Source organism: Mesoplodon bidens, assembly GCF_964165515.1.
Source record: "Mesoplodon bidens genome assembly, chromosome: 3".
NCBI classification, from domain to species: Eukaryota; Metazoa; Chordata; class Mammalia; order Artiodactyla; family Ziphiidae; genus Mesoplodon; species Mesoplodon bidens.
The window spans coordinates 72066832-72087555 of record NC_138178.1 but is presented as its reverse complement, the minus strand read 5'-3'; the positions used below and the strand labels follow the sequence as shown (position 1 = coordinate 72087555).

Here is a 20724-nt window from a genome sequence, read left to right as displayed (position 1 = left end):
GACTGCAAGCCAAAAAAGCTAACAAGAGACAAAGATGTACAGTATATAATGATAAAGAGAACAATTCATCAAGAAGATATAACAGTTATTAAAATAAATGCAACTAACATAGGAGCACCAAAATATATAAAGCAGTTACCAATAGACCTAAAGGGAGAAAATGACAGCAACACAATAACTTTAACAGCCCATGTACAATAATAGACAGATCATCCAGACAGTAAACAAGGAAACAGTGGCCTGAAATGAAACATAGGCCAGATGGATTTGATAGATTTGTACAAAACATTCCATCCAAAAGCAAAAGAACACACATTCTTCTCAACTTCACATGGAACTTTCTCAAGAACAAACCATATATGTTGAGACACCAAACAAGTCTCAATAAATTTAAGAAGAATGAAATCATTTCAAGCATCTTTTCTAATCACAGCGGTATGAAACTAGAAATCGACTACAAGAAGAAAGCTGGAAAAATCACAAATATGTGGAGAATGAACAACATACTACTGAACAACTACTGGGTCAATGAAGAAATCAAAGGAGAAATTTTAAAATACTGGGAGACAAATGAAAATGAAAACACAACATACCAAAATCTATAGGATGCAACCAAAGAATATTAAAAGGGAGGTTTATGGCAATACAGACCTATCTCAAGTAATAAGAAAAACCTCAAATAATCTCACCTTTCACCTAAAGGAGCTAGAAAAATAAGAATAAACGAAGCCCAAAGTGAGCAGAAGGAAGGAAATAATAAAGATCAGAGCAGAAATAAATGAAATACAGTCTAAAAAGACAATACAAAAGATCTATGAAACTAAGAGCTGATTCTTTGAAAAGATAAACAAAATTGACAAACCTTTAGCTGAACTCACTGACAAAAAAAGAGACTAGGCTCTAATAAATAAAACCAGAAATGAAAGAGGAGAAATAATAATGGATACCACAGAAATACAAAGGATTATAAAAGAATATTATGAACATCTTTATCCAACAAACTGAACAACCTAGAAGAAATGGAAAAATTCTTAGAATCACACAACCTTCTAAGACTGAATCATGAAGAAACAGAAAACCTGAATAGACTGATCACTAGCAAAGAGATTGAAACAGTTATCAAAAACCTCCCCCAAAAGCAAAACCATAGGCTTCACAGGTGAATTCTAAAAAACATTCAAGGAAGATTTAATACCTATCATTCTCAAACTCTTCCCAAAAATTGAAGAGAAGGGAATACTTGCTAATTCATTTTACAAAGCCAATATTACCCTGATACCAAAACCAGACACAAACAACAACTAAAAAAGAAAATTACAGCCAGTATCTCTGATGAACATAGATGCAAAAATCCTTAATAAAATATTAACAGAATACAACAATGCATTAAAATGATCATACACCATGATCAAGTGAAATTTATTCCAGGAATGCAAGGATGGTTCAATATCCATATATCAATGTGATACACCACATTAACAAAATGAAGGATAAAAACCAGATGATCATCTCCATAGATGCAGAAAAGCATTTGAAAAAATTAGACATCCATTTATGATAAACACTTTCAATAAAATGGGTATAAAAGGAATCAACCTCAACATAGTAAAAGCCATACAATGACAAACTCACAGCTAACATCATACTCAATGGTGAAAAACTGAATGCTATCCCTCTGAAATCAGAAGCAAGACAAAGATGTCCACTCTTGCCACTCTTTTCAACATAATGTAAGTCACAGTCAGAGAAACTAGGCAAGGAAAAGAAAAAAAGGCATCCAAATTGGAAAGGAATAGTAAAACTGTCACTATTCGTGGATGACACAATTTTATATATAGAAAACCTTAAAGACTCCACCAAAAAACTCTTAGAAATAATAAACACATATAGTAAAGTTGCAGGGTACAAAATCTGTTTTGTTTCTATATTCTAACAATGAGCTAACAGAAGGAGAAATTAAGAAAACAATCCCATTTACAATCACTAACAAAAAGAATAAAATATCTAAGAAGAAATTTAACCAAGGAGGTGAAAGACCTATACACTGAAAGCTAAGATACTAGTTAATGAAATTGAAGACAACACAAATAAATGGAGAGAGATTTCATGTTCATGGACTGGAAGAATTAACATTATTAAAATGTCCATACTATCTAAAGTTATCTACAGACGTAAGGCAATTCCTATCAAAATACCAATGGCATTTTTCACAGAAGTAGAACAAATAATTCTAAAATTGTATGGAAATACAAGAGACCCTGAATAACCAAAGCAATTCTGAGAAAAAAAGAATAAAGTTGGAGGTATCACACTACCAGTTTTCAAAATATTCAATATATTACAAAGCTATCATAATCAAAACAGCATGGTATTGGCAGGAATACAGATAAATAGATCAATAGAACAGAATTGAGAGTCCAGAAATAACCCATGCATATATGGACAACTAGTTTACAACAAAGTAGCAAAGAACATACACTGGACAAAGGATAATCTCCTCAATAAATGGTGTTGGGAAATATGGAGAGTTATATGCAAAAAAATGGACCTTGACCTCTATCTCAAACCCTACACAGAAATCAACTCAAAATGAATTAAAGACTTGAAAGGAAGACCTGAAACCATAAAACTAGAAGAAAACATAGGCATTATGCTCTTTGACATCAGTCACAGCAATATCTTTCAAGATATGTCTCCTCAAGCAACACAGGAAACAAAGGCAAAAATAAACAAATGGGACTACACCAAACTAAAAAGGACAGCACAAGAAACCATCAACAAGACAACTGAATGGGAGAAGATATTTCCAAATCATATAACTAATAAGGGGTTAATATCTAAAATAAAGAACTCATACAATTCAACAACATCAACAACAAAATAACTTGATTAAAAAAATAAGCAGAGGAACTGAATAGACATTTTTCCAAAAAAAAGACATACAGGTGGCCAACAGGCACATGAAAAGATTTTCAATATCATTAAAATGCAGATCAAAACCACAAGGAGATACCACCTCATGCTGGTTAGAAGGACTATTATCATTAGGCAAGAAGTAACAAATGTTGGCAAGGATGTGGAGAAAAGGGAGCCCTCATACACTGTTGATGGGAATGTAAACTGGTGCAGCCACTATGGAAAACAGTACGGAAATTCCTCAAAAAATTAAGAATAGAACTACCATATGATCCAGATATCCCACTCCTAGGTACATATACAAAGAATACAAGAAAACACTAATTGAAAAAGATATATGCACTATGTTCACTGCGGCATTATTTATAATAGCCAAGATATGGAAACGACTTAAGGGCCCATCAACAGAAGAATGGATAAAGAAGATATAATATGCATATACAGATGTTTATATACATATATACACATACATATACACAATGGAATACTACTCAGCCATAAAAAAGATGAAATCTGGGACTTCCCTGGTGGTCCAGTGGTTAGGACTCTGTGCCCTCACTGCCAAGGGCCCGGGTTCAATCCCTGGTCAGGGAACTAAAAATCCCACAAGCCGCATAGCACAGCCAAAAAAGACATGAAATCTTTCCATGTGTGACACCATGGACGGACCTTGAGGGTATTCTGCTTAGTGAAATGAGTCAGACAGAAAGACAAATACTGTATGATTTCACTCATATGTGCAATATAAAAAACAAACACCAGAAATAAACCCACACCTACAGTCAATTAATCTTTGATAAAGAAGGCAAGAATATACAGCGGAGAAAAGGACAGTCTCCTCAGGAAGTGGTGTTAGGAAAGCTTGAAAGCCACATGTAAATCAATGAAGTTAGAACACTCCCTCATACAATACACAAAAATAAACTCAAAATGGCTTAAAAACTTAAATATAAGACATGACACCATAAAACTCCTGGAAGAGAACATAGGCAAAACATTCTCTGACATAAATCGTAGCAATGTTTTCTTAGGTCAGTCTCCCAAGGCAATGGAAATAGAAGCAAAATAAACAAATAGAAACCTAATTAAACTCATAAGCTTTTACACAGCAAAGGAAACTATAAAGAAAATGATAAGACAACCAGAATGGGAAAAAGAAATGTACAAACAACATGACCACCAAGGGATTAATTTCCAAAATATACAAAGAGCTTATACAATCAATAACAAAAAAACAAACAATCCAATCAAACAATGGGCAGAACATCTAAATAGATATTTCTCAAGAAAGACATACAGATGACCAACAAGCCCATGAGAAGTTGTTCAACATTGCTAATTATTAGAAAAATGTAAATCAAAACTACAATGGTGTATCCCCTCACATCTGTCAGAATGGTCATCATCAAAATGTCTACAAATAATAAATGCTGGAGAGGGTGTGGAGAAAAGGGAATCCTCCTACACTGTTGGTGGGAATGTAAATTGGTACAGCCACTGTGAAAAACAATATAGAGATAACTTCAAAAACTAAAAATAGAGTTGCCAAGTGACCCAGCAATTCCAATCCTGAGCACATATCTGAAGAAAACACTAATTCAAAAAGGTACATGCAGCCCAATGTTCACAGCAGCACTATTTACAGTAGCCAAGACATGGAAGCAACCTAAATGTCCATCAACAGATGAATGGATAAAGAAGATGTGGTACATATATATAATGGAATATTACTCAGCCATAAAAAAAGAATGAAATAATGCCATTTGCAGCAACATGGATGGACCTGGAGATTATCATATTAAGGAAAGTAAGTCAGACAGAAAAAGACAAATATCATATGATACCACTTATATGTGGAATCTAAAATATGATACAAATGAACTTATTTACAAAACAGAAATAGACTCACAGACATAGAAAACAAACTTATGGTCACCAAAGGGGAAAGGGGGTGGGGAGTTTGAGATTAGCAGATAAATACTACTGTATATAAAATAGAAAAACAACAAGATCCTATGGTATAGAACAGGGAACTATATTCAATATCCTATAATAAACCATAGTGGAAAAGAAAAAACAAACAAAATAAATCATCAAACCAAACAACACAAAAACAAACACATAGATACAGAGAACAGAGTAGTGGTTACCAAAGGGAAAGGGGCAGGGCAACAGGAGGGTGAAATGGGTAAACGTCATCAATTTGAAAACTATGATTATTACATCTGCATTCGTCCCTCAAATGTGAATTAGTAGTATAACAACCTAATCAGCATGGGCTCAGTACAACTTTATAAAAGTATCTGAGATATTTTAGATCAGGATATTAATTACAGACTGATGAAATGCTGACAGCTCAACAGAAGTCTCAATTTAAGACACAGCTTTCATGACAGTGGAGCTGAGGGCTCTATTCCACTGCACATAAACCAAGCTGAAACCACAGCCACAATAGTGTGCCAGTCTGGAAACACGGGGGACACAAGGCACCTGCGACTTTCTGTCCTCTCTATGGTCCAGGTGTTATAGTCTATAACTCTTACAACAGGACTTGGATGTCATTTTAATTATTCCATTTAGAGATGGAAACCTCCATCAGTGAGGTCAGGGAATCTTCTGGTAACTGGTAGAAGAACCCATTATGTGAGTCCAGATTTTTTCTCACTCACTCTCTAATCCACATGAAGCTAATTTGCTCAATTCCTACAGTAGTAATGAATAAACATAAGAAATAGATAATTTGTTATTCTATAAACTGAACTGCATATTCAAATCAAGTGCAGTCATTAGATTATTCCTAGGGACACGTGACCTGAGTTATTTACCAAATTACATATAAGAAAAAATAAAATACTTATATATTGAAATGCATTCTTTCTCTACAAGAAATAATAGCCTAGTAAAAAGTATTTTTAATGAACTGAACTGCATGCATAAGCTATAATATGGCCTTGTCTTACACAGAATGGTGCCTTAGGTAAGCATGCCATGGGACTAAGGTATGTGTGTGAAAGGTGGGGAATACGCAGGGAAGGGTCACCTGCCAACGTGTGTTGAGCTGAGGTAATGGCTCTTCACTCAGAATCCTCTGGATACCTAATTAGTTTCTCCTGGAGATGACAGGTATAATTTATCCACAGAATTTGTTCTCCACCTCCCCTATGCATTTGAATTAACTTTGTGATATAAACAGCTAAGTCTACAGTAATAGCTCTTACTTCAAGCACAGCAATTAAGAGTGCCTGTTTCCTCTCCTCCTACATCTGTTCTGAGAGTGCAGTGAATACATTTGAATTATTATCTGGATATACAGTAATTGCCCAGAAATGACAACTCACCTGTCTGTAGAGTAGGCTGTGCTTTTTAGGTGAGGACTAGCCAGGCTAACCTAAATGTTCAGTTGAGACAGTCATCTCCTGTGCAGTAAGAATGGAAAAAATAGTTTGACTTGAGTTAGAGCGGTCATCCAAAAATCTGTGCCCAGATGAGGCAGCTAGATTGTGTTCTTTAGGGACCCCAAAATATCCCGCATCCTACTTCCAGCTCCCTGTTCCTCTGACATACAAGCACCTGCACTTCAACCTTTATACTTCATTCCTTTTAATTGAGACCTCGTGTCTCTTATTTTTTCTTAAAATATGAAACCCATCAGGATGAAGGACAATTCTATAGAACCAATATAAATCATAATATATCTAAATATTTAATTCTTTGTACAGCCCTTCACACATTTCAAAATTCTCTTAAATTCAGCGATCCAACTTGAACTCTCAAAACCCTGGCAGGGCTTGGCAGGAGCTGTCACATTTACACACCCCAGGAACCAGGTGAGGAAGATGTGGGAACTTCCTCTGGCTTTCCATGGGCTGAGCCAGGCCTCTCTCAGAGATATCACATCTGTGACCAAAAGTCTGTAAGCATTCATTTCACAGTTCTATGGTAACTCAATTATGCTCATAATTTTTCACTGAAAGATATTAGAGAGCAGCATGATAAGGCTTGCTTTAAAAATTATACTTTAAGGCCCACTTATTATTTCTTTTATTTTTTTCACATCTATTTTCTGCAACAGAGCTAACTCCTGTCCCATTGGGGATCGTATTCCCACTATTTACTCATTTTCCCTCTTCCTACCTCATCGGGAACACAACCCTGGCAAGGGCAGGAGTTCCTCCTGCAGTACCCTACAGGGTCTGTCTGGGTCACGTCAGTACCTTAGTCAGTGCTGGGCTGCCAAGGCCTCTCCGCAAGCCTGAAGGAAAGAAGGGGCAGTGGCATCTCCTCTCAGGCTCTGACTCTGGTGGGGCAGGTGGGCACCCCCTACTGGGAGGAGCTGGGGGCCTGTCTTCCACCACCGAGGCACCTCCTCACCACCCACATCATCAGCTTCCTCTCACACTGAATGTTCCTAATTCCACATTTAGAAGAAATTCTAATTAAACTTGGAAAATAAGCTTTAGCAAAGCCAGGAAAAGAAATCCAGATATGCAAACACCTGAGGAAGAGGAACAGAAAATTAATCCCTCTGGCTACAGACACAGCCAAGAGGAGGCTTTTCAGATGTTCTCCCTGAATTAAACGAGCCCATGGGTCATCTCTACACATCGTGTATGTCTTCACCATGTTCATTCACCTTTAAAAGCCAATTTTATTTTTCCCAACACTGATTGCATTTAGCGTAGACTGGCCAGATTATGGACAGGGAGGGAATTTGTATTCTGTAATAATCTATTTTCAGGAGAGTGCTTCAAATTTCTTGAAACCCTGAAGGGAGAAAAATTCACTCAGGTCATTTCCCTTCCTTTTCACAATTATCTTATTAAAAGGTTTATCCTCCTCCAGCATTTTTGAGCCCACATGACAAGATGTGTTGCTGAGATAAATGACACCCTGCATAGCCCTGAAATAGCAAGGGACACAGCTGAAGTATTACTTAGAATGACAGATAGTTAAAGATGGGAAACTAAAACAGATACATCCATAATTCAGAAGTTAGCTGAGGAGAGACAATAGCTGGGAAAATAGTGAGTATTTTTAAAACACAATGATCACAATTTGTATTCTGAAAACTAATTAGAGTAACATGTGGACATGTTAATTCTATGCAACATAAATGAGTCTGTTCGATTCTATTTACTGTTGACAATAACAGTGATGAGCCATTTAATTTAATTCCTGATGTTGGATCTTTGTGGATTCAGTTGGACTACGTATGTCGAGAGATGCCAACGTAAACCGATGCATCTAAAGTTAGGAATTAGGAACTGTATCCTAGTGGACAGTTCTCAGCTGAAACTCGTAAAAAGTATACAAAAATGTTGCAGAAACTGTTTCATGGTTACACCACATTATGCCATCCTCAAGACAGTCCTTCAGAATTTATTAATCCCATGGGAAAGATGAAAAATTGATGCTAGAAGAAATCAAGGGAGAGACACTTGATCCAGCCCGGCAGGGAGGTGAGGGAGTGCAGGCCATGGAAGAAAACATCAAGGCTGGAAGGGAGGCAGGAATGAGTTCCATGTGGGAAATGGGAGAGGGGTTAAGAGGATCACAGGCTGGAAAGAGATAACAGCAAGGATGCAGTTGAAGAAGACAGGAGGCTGGGTGTTCCTAGATGGTGTGACACATAAAAAAAGTAGGCAAGGGCCAGAAAGCGCTTACCTCTCTTTGTCATCTGAAAGGGCTTGGACTTCATCCTAGAAGCAAGTGGAGTTTTCAAGGAGTTTAAGCCAGGGAGAGCCTTCACAGGCCTGCTTTACTCCAAAGTGGGAATAGCATTATCAAATCCTAGATGCTACCTGCAGACCCCTTCCCCTTCCCCTTCCCCTCCCCCTCAGAAGAACCCAAGCGTAGGCAGTGTCAGGCAGCTCCCCACCTGTCCACAGCCCCGGGCTGGATGCAGAGGGGATGCTCAGTAAATATGGGCCAACTGGCTGAGAGAGGATGGGACTGATAATGGAGGGGAGCAAATAAACTGGTAATTACAACAAACGACTGATAAATCCATGCACAGCACTGTATTATGTAAATATAAGCTGACTGCACCTTGATGAGGAACACAATGGTTACAACAAATAAAATATTGCTACATGTGAAAAAAAGTAGTGAGAAAAGAAATTCAGATATTTATAGTAAATTATCCCTTAAAGCAGAGCCCTCTAAACCATGAACAAAAATGGTGTCTAATTCAGTATCTTTTACCAGGAGAGCTGTCCTTGGGCAGTCACTCTGAACATCAGTGAGTTGCCAGATTCTGCCACTCAGACATTATTTAGCATTTAAGTGAGACAGGAAGAGGAGTCCTAAGATACCCAGTGACCCTGGGGCGCTTCATCAGGTCACTCTGCTGTCCCAGGACCATGACAATGTGCATGGTGGAACTTTCAAGTCATGAAACCAAAGAGGAGCATACTACTATATGGTTTTATATTTAGTTGTTTTTTAAATCTCTTTCACTCAAAAACCACAGAGCTCTTCTGATATATGAAAATGACTTCTGAGGACCAAATGACATGAGGCTTTAGAAGAGCTGCCTTCTAAGAAAGAAGCATTTGTTCTTTGTATTATGCTGTTTCATTTGGAAAATTCACAATTTCTTATTTTTCCTTAAAAGAAAAATAAAATCTTTAGAATTGTGAATTCTGCTTGCCTGTTGCACATGACAAGGCCTTAGAACATCCCCTCCCAAGTGTTGTGTCATGTGAGTATGTAAGAGGGGCCCCCTGATTTTGAATGGACTTGCCTTGCATTTTCTATAAATAGTGCAGTGATCTAGCTAGAGTCAGAGAGATCTGGGTTGGAAGCCAAGCTTACCCACTTTCTACCCATTTTCACCCACTTTCTTCCAATTTTCCCCCTCAGAGGATGAATGTGGTGCTGAGTAATATTTCCAATGGCACCATGTATGGAAGGCACTTTGCTATGTTCTAGCACAAGATAAACAAAGGACCAATTGGACTAAACTTACCCAGAAGGGCAAAGAGCGAGTCTTATTTATCTTTGCTCTAAGGTCAAGCACAATGTCTGACAATTAATGAGGAAATTAGTAACATTTTCTCAATCTTCTCTTTCCATGTAAATGCAGAATTGCTGCACACTTTTCATACTGTGTAGAGTTTTTATGTAATTATAATGGGAAAACTGTGGTGACAATTGAATTTATGAACCTTGTGCAATGGTAATTTAGATGTATTGCTCAGTGAATAAATACCTTAAAGCAAGAAGGAAGTTTAAGAGTAATTTGTTCCCCTCCTTCATCGTATGAAAGAGGCAACTGAGACACAGAAAGATGATAAGACTGCTCCAATACTGCACAGGACATGCATCTCCAAACCCTCTGCACACTACACCACAAGGATTTTGAAATTCTATGCCTACTGGGACCAGTGTAATTCTATGTCTTGATACAGATAAATTGGAGAATGAGCCTCAAACTTGGAAAAACAGAGGGACGGGGCAGCTGGGGTAGTGTGAGGGTCGGCAAGCTGCAGGGCTCTAAATGAAACTGAGCCCCATGGAGAAGAGGAAACAAGCCATAGACTAGGTGCATCCTATGAAAAATGTGTCTGCAACAACCCCCATGTTATCTGACCATCACCATAAATAGGTATGCATTTCTCTCCTGGCCAAGAACACTACCCTTGTCTTGGTCTTTTTTAATCTATCAATTGTTAATCTATCAAAACAATTGGTAGAAAAACTAGATAGAAAATCAGCAAAGATATAGAAGAACTCAAAAAAATTATCAAACAACAGGATCCAATTCATCCAGTAACAGCAGAATACACATTCTTTTCAAGTATCCATGGAACACTCACCAAAACAAAACATATACTGGGCCATAAATTAAATAGTAACAAATTTAAAAGAATTTTGAACTCATATGGAGTATGTTCTCTGATCACAATGGAATCAAACTAGAAATTAGCAACAGATAACGGGAAGACTTTCAAACATTTGGAAACTAAAAACACACTTCTAAATAATCCATGAGGGGGCTTCCCTGGTGGCACAGTGGTTAAGGATCCACCTGCCAATGCAGGGGACATGGGTTCGAGCCCTGGTCCAGGAAGATCCTTTATGCCATGGAGCAACTAAGCCTGTGTGCCACAACCACTGAGCCTACACTCTAGAGCCCATGAACCACAAATACTGAGCCCGCATGCCACAACTACTAAAGCCCATGCACCTAGAGCCCACGCTCCTCAACAAGAGAAGCCACCGTAGTAAGAAGCCCACGCACCGCAATGAAGAGTAGCCCCTGCTCACCTCAACTAGAGAAAACCTGCACGCGGCAATGAAGACCCAATGCAGCCAAAAAAAAAAAATGAATAAATTTTTTAAAATATAAATAACTAAATAAATAAATAATCCACAAGTTAAAGGGGGAAAAAATCTCAGGGGAAGTACAAAATACATTGAACTGAATGAAAATGAAAATACAAAATATCAAAATCTGTGAGATACAGCTAAAACAGTGCAGAGAGGGCAATTTAGAACATTAAATGCTTACATTAGAAAAGAATAGTCTCAAGTCGAGACTCTAAATGCTACCTCAAAAAAGAAGAGCAAAATAAACCCAAAGCAAACAGAAGAAAGTAAATAATAAAGATAAATAGCAAAATATAAAAAAATTGAAAATAGAAAAGCAATACAGAAAAATAATGCAACAAAAAGTTGGTTCTTCAAAAAGGTCAATGGAACCAACCTCTAGCAAGATGACAAAGAAAAAAAGAATGGTGACACAAATTACCAGTATCAGAAATGAAGCAAGGAATATTATTATAGGCCCCACTGATATTAAAAGGTTTATAAAGGATTAGCAAATAGAATACAGCAATATATTAAAAGTTTTCAAAAAAGAGTATTATTAAACATGATAAGTAGGTGTGGTTTATCCTGGGGATGCAAAGCTGGTTCAGTATTTGAAAATCAACCAATGTAATTCACCGTATTAGCTGTCTAAAAAAAAGAAAAAATCACATGATCATATCAACTGATCCAGAAAATATATTTGGCAAAGTTCAACACCCATTCATGACAAAAAAAAATATTCTCTCAGAAAACTAGAAATAGAGGGAAATTTCTCAACTTGGTGAAAATATATATAAAATATCTCTAGCTAACATTACACCTAATTGTGAAAGACTGAATGCTTTTCCTCTAAGATCTAGAACAAAGCAAGATGTCCACTCACACTACTATTATTCATGTAGCATTGGAAGTTCTAGCCAGTGCAACAAGGTAAGAAAAATAATAATAAAAGGTATACAGATGGGAAAGCAAGAAATAAAAGTCTCAATTGCAGGAGACCTGATGATGTACACAGAAAATCCCAAGGAACCTATCAAAAACAAACAAACAAACAAAACTTCCTAAAACTACTGAGCTTGGCAAGTCAGAGGATGCAACATTAACTTACAAAAATTAACCATATTTCTGTATACTAGCAATGAACACAGGGAGAAGGAAATTTTAATATATAGTACCATTTACAAGCACCATGAAATACTTGGGTGCAAATCTGACAAAATATATTCAGAACTTGTATACTAAAAACTGTAAAACACTGAATGTAAGAAGATCTTTCATTTATTTAGATCTTCTTAAAGAAGATCTAAATAAATGAAAAGACATATCCTGTCTATGGATCAAAATACTCAACATAGTAAAGATGTCAGTTCTTCCCAAATTGATATAAAGATTTAACACAAGATTTTTTGTAGATACAGACAAGATAATTCTAGAATTCATATGAAAAATATGTATTATAAGAGCTAAAATAATTTTGAAAAATAAAGAGGTTGAGGGCTTCCCTGGTGGCACAGTGGTTAAGAATCCACCTGCCAATGCAGGGACACGTTTCGAGCCCTGGTCCAGGAAGATCCCACGTGCTGCGGAGCAACTAAGCCCATGAGCTACAACTACTGAGCCTGCACTCTAGAGCCCACGAGCCACAATTACTGAGCCCACATGCTGCAACCACTGAAGCCTGCATGCCTAGAGCCCGTGCTCTGCAACAAGATTAGCCACCACAATGAGAAGCCCGCGCACCACAACAAAGAGTAGCCCCTGCTCACCGCAACTAGAGAAAGCCTGCACGTAGCAACGAAGACCCAACGCAGCCAAAAATAAATAAATAAATAAAATATTTTTTTAAAAAATAAAGAGGTTGAATTACTTCCACCCAATTCCAAGGCATATTATATAGCTGTAACAATCAAGACTGTGGGTACTGACACAGTGATAGACACATAGATAAATGGAAGAAAATAGAGATCCCAGAAACAACCCACAGAAGTTGAGCCAACTGACTTTCGACAAATGTGCAAACATAATTCAAAGAGGAAGGATAGTTTTTTCAACAAATGGTAAAAAGGTAACCAGATATCCATGAGCAAAAGAAAAAGAAACTTAGCTCTAAACCTCACACCTTGATTTTTTATAACAATTAACTCAAAACTGATAATGAATTAAATGTAAAACCTAAAATTATAAAACTTTTACAAGAAAACAGGAGAAAATCTTCAGGAACTAGGGCTTCATGAAGAGTTCTTAGACATTACTCCAAAAGTATGTTCCATAAAACAGTTAAAAATCAGTAACTTGGACTTCCTCAATGTTAAAAACGTTTCCTCTTTGAAAGAACTTGTTAAAAGGATGAAAAGAAAAGCCACATGAGGGAAAAAATTTGAAAACTACATCTGGCCAAGGAATCATATGTAGACTACAGGAAAAACTCTTAACAAAGCAGTAGAAAAATAAATAAAACAAAATAATCCAATTTTTAAAGGGGCAACTAATATGAGGAGACATTTTGATGAAGAGGATATACTATTGGCAAATAAGCACATAAAGAAAATTTAATACCACTAACAATTAGGAAAATGTAGATTAAGACCACAAAGAGATATCAACCTATTGGAGCTAAAACAAAAAATAGTGACAATACCAATTGCTGGTGAAGATCTCTCACATAGTGATGGTGGGATAGAAAATGGTACAGAAACTTTGGAAAAGAGTTTGACGGTTTCTTAAAAAAAATTAAACCAACATTTATCATAGGACCTAGCAATCGTACTCCTGGGCATTTATCCCAGAGAATAAAATCTTATGTCCACGCAAATTACCTGCATACAAATGCACATAGTCATTTATTTGTAATAGTCAAAACCTGGAAACAACCAAAATGTTCCTCAATAAACATTAATCAATCTTTTGTCTATCCATACCATGGAAGATTGCTTAGCAATAAGAAAAACAAACTATTGATACAGGCAACAACTTGAACGGATCCCAAAATCATTTTGCTGAGGGAAGAAAAGCCAATCTCAAAAGGTCACGTACTGAATGAGTGCACATATGCAACATTCTCAAAATGACAAAAATACGGAAATAGAGACCAAATTAGTGGCTGACGGGTTAGAAATTTGGGAGGAGGGATAGCAGGAGCGGAATATTCATTGTGATAAAACAGTTCTGTGTCTCAATTATAGTGGTCATTACACAGATCCACACATGACAAGATGATGTGGAGCCACGTACACACACTGTACCAATGTCAACTCCTGGTTTGATACCCACGAATTGTGTGACTCTGCACTACCTTTGTAACTTCCTGTGACTTTATAATTATTTAAAATAAAAACTTTAAAAATATATTACAGTATGTTTCCTACTGGAATAACAAACATCAACACTCACTTCCAATATCAGGTCTCAGCTTCTTATCATATTCTCTTAGCAACTTGTTGAGAATAAGAGTCACATCTGTATCTTGGGATTTTGGAGCCAAGACCCACTTTTGGTTTGATGAAGAATCTTCATATTCATCCTCTTCCACCTTTCTGGATCTGTAATTGTGGCACAAAGTATGACATATAAGTTGTAGCAATGGCTCCAGGAAGTGTCAAGCTTTGGCTCACCCAAGCACCACTGAAATAGGTAGAAAGGCCCTAATACACTCATCGCAACCAATAGCTTATCTCTAAAATTAAAAAAGTAAAACAAAACACAAATAAGAAAGAATCCAACAAGAATGACAGTACTATTAACATAGCATGATGTTTTCATTAAATGTCACAAAATAATTCCATGTCCATGTTAAACCATAGACATTGTAATAACTCAATGCATGAAGGCCAACCAGCAGACAGTCAGCCTTCCTTGGATCAACCTTGAGAACCTCTGAAGGTCAAGGCACAAACATCTTGCCGTTTCCACTCCCCACTGCCAAGACCTCATTTTAGTTGAAGGTAAGAACAGCTTCTTCAGAATGCACTCACTGAAAACTGTTGAGTCTGACTCTGTGCTTCTCATGGAGACTAGCACCTTTGGTCTAGGAAGACACAGGGATACAAGGAGGTGGTATGCTTGGCCAGCACCCATGTGGGGTGCCAACAAACAGCGATATTGGTTGGTAAACATCCTCTGGTGATTTTACATGCCTCCTACCACACAAACTGATTCATCTCTTACAGAGCAGGCTAATACAGACATTAAAAATTAAAACCTTTCTAATATGTCTTTACCATTTGGCCCTTTAATAAATGTGTCCAAATGAACGCTGAGCATATCTGAGTCTCTCCTGAGCAGGGCTGAGCCTGACAGGTGCCTCTCCTGGGTGATACATACTCACAGGAGTACTTGAATGGAGAGGTCTCAAAACAACAAGCTAGCTTCCTTAGTGAGTGAGGTCATCTCAGCAACACAGCCATCCAGGCCTGAAAAGAGCAGAGTCTTCTCTTCAAAGTAGCACTTCCAGGGGGCCTGTCATTTACTGGGGCAAAAAAGCTCATCACACAAACAAACAAGCAACCTTCTTCCTTTATGGCTTGTCAGTGGGTGCACCGTAATGACTTTCTTTCTTCACAAAAGAGAACAAAATATAGAATAGAAAATTGCATTGAGGTTTATTTGTCCTGAGTATGAGCTCATTTCTGTTTAGCTTCCCAGATGGGAGCCAAAATGGCAACAACATCTCAGGGCAGTTGTGTTCTGGGACGTGTGTCTTTAAGTTAGTTTTTAGAATGGTCTGAGTTATCTGTAATGAACATGAAATAAATGAAAAGAATAAACTTTTTAAAGTTTATTATCTCTACTTTGTTTAAAGCCTCAGAATCATATATATATACTTACATAATATAATATTATAACATGTAACTATAATATATAACATCTGTATAATCTTATGTATGTGTCATATGTACATGAGTCTTTTTATGAGTGTTAACTAGCCTTAACATAGATCAGAACAGTGCCAGTCTAGTCCTATATGAATATATACACTTACATGAAGTTTTGATAATAAGTATATGGCATATGTCTCAGAGATTGACATCTTTTAATTTTTTCCTTGGCTGATATTAAACTATAATTCTATTTCTTAACTGGAAGTTTAGAATAAATCATCCATAGGAACTATAAGTTGCCGTGGATTTTTTTCACACTGAATATTCACCTTCAATAGGAACTTGTAAAATTTGGGACACATATTCAAGAACTTCAATTCATTATTTGTAAGCCTGATGTTTTACAAATAACACTACAGAATTTTAAATGCAGAATATTTTATTTTATCAGGAATATTGTCAGAAATATTAATTTTATCATCTTAAAAGAAAGTGGGTGGAAGCAGGTTCTGCAGGACATGGATTGCTGGGAGCCAACCATTGCCCACAGGACCTGGCAATTCAGTCCACAGCGAAAACACTTGGGAGACTATGGACAGAGGGACAGATCACCTGGGCAGGATCACATACAGCATCCTCAGGACTCCTTCCAACTCGCCCACAGTGCGGTCCTCTCCTCCTCTGCTGTCTGTCTCTTCCCCTCCCCTCCCCTCCCTCATCCCCAGAGACAGCTCACCAGCACAGACCAGACCATGCTCTCCATGCTCTGTATCTTCTCTTGCCCCAACACTCATATGTTCACAGAAGGAGCACACTAACTGTTCATCAGTTTTCTGTATACACAGCCTTAGTTTCTGAAAAATACTTTGAGCTATGTCAATAACAGGTATTATAATGAGACTAATTCTCCCTCTAGCAGTCAAGTGGTGATGAGAGGGTTTTCCTAAAATTGCGTAAGCTTCTTAGCTCCGTGTAGGTGAGGGAGGAGACAAAGAAAGGAACAGTTGCAGCATCCTCTCCTGCCCCTTCCCCTTCGGGAGGTAAAAATGGGACACTCGCGGCTCCGTGGCTGGGTTGGGGGGGACAGCGGGCAGCACACAGGCAGCGATGCTCTGGGCCGACACTGGGCTCCTCCCAATCTTGATGCCATGTCAGTTTGCTGCAGGACTTCAGAGAATGAAATCGAAGTTTCCCAGTGCTAGTGCCGGACCACCAGCCCAAAGGAAAATCCTCCCTTTGACGAAAACCCAATCTCAGGGACTCACCAGAATGTGAATAAAACAAAAATGTTCTATTTTTCTAAATTCTAAGTGGGTTATATATAATCTTCATCAGTGTTCTGTTATCAGGATTGTTGGGTCCTAAACACCATCATTACCTTTTTCTTAAAAACAAATTGGTGATGTACTGACAGCTCAGCCATCATATGGTATTTTCATGTCTTACACATTCTCTTCAACTACAAGGGCAGAGACAAAGTTGGATGCATCTATAAACATAAAAAGGAGCTCCGAAACCTCAGAAAGCAGTTAGCCATCCGCTTATGGTATCACCAAGGTCCAGGTGTGACTTAATGTGTTTTAATGTAGAATAAGCTCCTCCATAAGTGTCAGAATGGGTTATTTTCTCCCCACGGAGTTGCCAAGCCATCACCATGGAGCACAACTGTCAGAGCCTTCTCTAGGGCTCTTCAACACCAGGAAGGCATGCCAGAGTGCAAATGAGAACCCTCTCGAATTAATAACAGTTTTGAAAGGTGATGCTGGACATCAGATTACTTCACGTCTGTAAAACCCATTCAAAGAGCAAAGACACTTTCAAAGGAGAGGTATACAGCAATAAAATTAGTTTAAAACTTGGATTTTTTTAAAACTGATATGCAACCTCTATTATCAAGGCCATGGAATCAACCCAGACATAGAACATATTAAAGTTGTTACACCTGCCTTGGCAAAATGAAAGGATGAAGAATCCCCAGAGATTGTATGTGTGTTTGGGAATCCCTAGACACCTGAGCGCTTCAAGTTAGACACCCAGATACCTTCCTACTAAGCACATAAAGTAATGAAGACAATAGCGGGTTTCCTTCTAACATGTATCTATAGATCTAAACAGCTGATGATCTAACCCTGAACTGCAGGTCACTGCATCCAGTCGGTGGCAGTAGGGAGGTCGATTAGATATAACCTCAGATCTGTATATGACCTGGGACCTCCACATTGTGCCTGGTGTTGTCTGCTTCTAAACAGAGATACATCCAGGCATGATCTACCTCAGAGAGCGCACTTCCATCTCCCTTCCCAGCTAGCTCCTTAGACAGGAAGAAACTTCAGTTGAAGGCCCAAGGAGTGTGCAGCCTGATTGGAAGAGCTGCCGTGAGTCTGCCTTCCCGAGCACACACAATCTGCCTTTCTCACTCTCAACTCTTAGCAAAGACCAGCAGTGTGCAGTGGGGAGGGCCAGGACTTTCTTCCTCAGGGTCTGTCAAAGGTAGGGAGGGAGAACTATGACCCATTCACATTCACGTCTTGTAGGATTTGTTAATGTACCTTCCTAGTTCTTTGGTACTTCACAAATGTGAATGAACATGCAAGACCTCTAGGTATTGCCTGCTAACAACTGCAAGGCTTATAGCCCACAGGAAGGCTCTCTAGATTTCTAGCTCCCAGATCTAGGAAAAGAAGATGGTGTCAGAACAAAAGTGTTTTGAGGGTAGGGATGCCCTGAGATTCTTGGGGTGGTGAGTGGGATGGGAGGAAGGGAGCTGCTCTAATTTGTAAAGCACAGGGCAGTCTTCAAGTTCTGGGCTAAAGATCTAGCCCGAGACAGAATTAAAGGAACCAAACCCAGAATCTCCAGTTATATTCACAGCAACAGTGTTTAACCCCTCTGGTCCCACTGTCTTTCCACACTCATGAGCCATCTTCATCTCTTCCTGGAGCATTTCTAAGCTCCCATTAGGTGGTTGGTGTCCTGGGAGGAAGGTTGGGGTATCTACGGTGAGGTAATTTCTTACAGTTACTAGGTAGAAAACATTATCAATTTCAACATGCTTGCTTTATAGGGGTAGGTTTGTGCATGCTCCCGTGTGTGAAAAGTGGCTCATGTAGAAGGGGTGCATATGTGTACTGTGCGTGTGCTCGCAGGACCTGGGAAGGAAATCCTTTCTGAGAAGCAGGGCTCTCAGCTGTCCACCTTGCCCCAGTCCTCCTCCACCTGCCTCCAGCCCGGCTGCTCCTCACAAAGACCGGTTTAAACTGGGCAGGTAGGAAACCGTAACTCCTGGGTCCTGGGAAATTTCAGTGATGGAAATGATACAGAATGTTGCTGTGTGTGCTGTGTGTGCTGTGTGTGCTGTGTGTGCTGTGTGTCTGTGTCTGTGTGTGTGTGTGTGTGTGTGTGCGCGCGCGCGCGCACACAGCGCTGAAACACTTGGGGGAGGGGTAGGAGGTAGACACAGGCTTTCCCCTATGATGTTGGTTTTCAAAACCTCTTAAAACCACCAGATCCTAAAAGCTTCAGGAGAAGAGCCCATTAATCGCAGAGTCCCCATGTTTCAGGCTGCAGAGAAGGCTGCAGTCGCCCAGCCCGGAGAGGCAGATGGCCATGTCCGGGGTAGATGGGACAGGTAGGGTCCCGGCCGACTTCCCGTCTCCTCCCCGCGGCCCTAGCAGGATATGCCGCAGCCCAGACGACGGATGGCGGGGCACGCCGGCGACTCGGGGCCGGGGGACAGCGCCCCCCGCCGCCCTCCCTCCAGTCTCGGAGCCTCCGGAGATGCGGAGCCCGGGCGCCACTTACCGTGCGTGCAAGCCCGATAACAGGCAGAGGAGCAACAGCAGCTTCGGGGCCATGGTGCCGCGGAACGTGGGGCTCAGCGTCCGAGGCCTCGGGCCGAGCGCGGCTTCCTCCGGGGCGCGGGCCTCGCCTCCGCCGGTTCTCCGCGCCCTCGCTACCTCCGATGTCGCCTACCGTAGCGCGACTCGGGCGCCGGGCCGCCGCGGTGGGACAGGTGCGGGCTCTGGCGGCCGGCCGCGCCCCCGACGGCCGGCGGGTCTGCGCGCGGCTCCGCCTGGCTCACGCGGGACACCCGGTCCCCGCGGCGCACAGCCCCCGCCCGCGCACCGGCGCCGGGTCCGCGCAGCCAGCAGGCGGGAGCAGGTGGGCGCCGGCGGTCCCTGGCCCAGAAGACCCGCGGCCCGCAGCAGCCCACCCCGCCCTGAGGCGCGAGCCGCGCCGCGCGCCGCTGCCAGAGCGGTGGGCTCTGCGCGCGCTGTGGGGCCGCCGTGCGCTCCGGGGTGGGGGCGGGGAGGCGGCCGCTACCGGCGACTCAGAGGAGGCCCCGGCTGGGTGGAGTTCCCCCAATTACACGTTTGACAATGCGCGAGGCGAAGAAAGCTAGGTTTGAAAGGACCCGTAGTTTGAGCCAGGAAGGGGGCGGGGCCCGGCGGGGGCGGGGGCGGGGAGGCTCGGGGATCCCGCCGGGAGCCTGAGGGAGGGCCCCGGGATAGGCACCCGGTAGTCCGAAAAGAGCCCTCGAGCCCGACGGGATGCCCTCCTCCCCGCAATTCAACACTATGTAGCGGTTCTCCGTGCTCCCTGACCTCCCAGAGCGTCCCTACCTAGGCGCCCTGGCGAAGGAGCAAGACGGTCTGCTGAGAAGCCCTTCCTTCGC

The 20724-nt window shown here is 40.4% G+C and overlaps 1 protein-coding gene across 1 annotated transcript in view; it reads right to left on the bottom strand.

Annotated features, from left to right (window-relative positions):
- The window catches only part of GABRG3 (gamma-aminobutyric acid type A receptor subunit gamma3), a gene marked incomplete at both ends in the record, with an annotated part of 410377 nt that extends 390474 nt beyond the window's left edge, over positions 1-19903 (bottom strand). Inside the window, 2 exons of the mRNA XM_081230173.1 lie at positions 14623-14771; positions 19851-19903. Coding sequence (XP_081086299.1) covers positions 14623-14771; positions 19851-19903 — 202 coding nt within the window. The remainder of the gene's footprint in view (positions 1-14622; positions 14772-19850) is intronic.
- Positions 19904-20724: the final 821 nt, after the last annotated feature.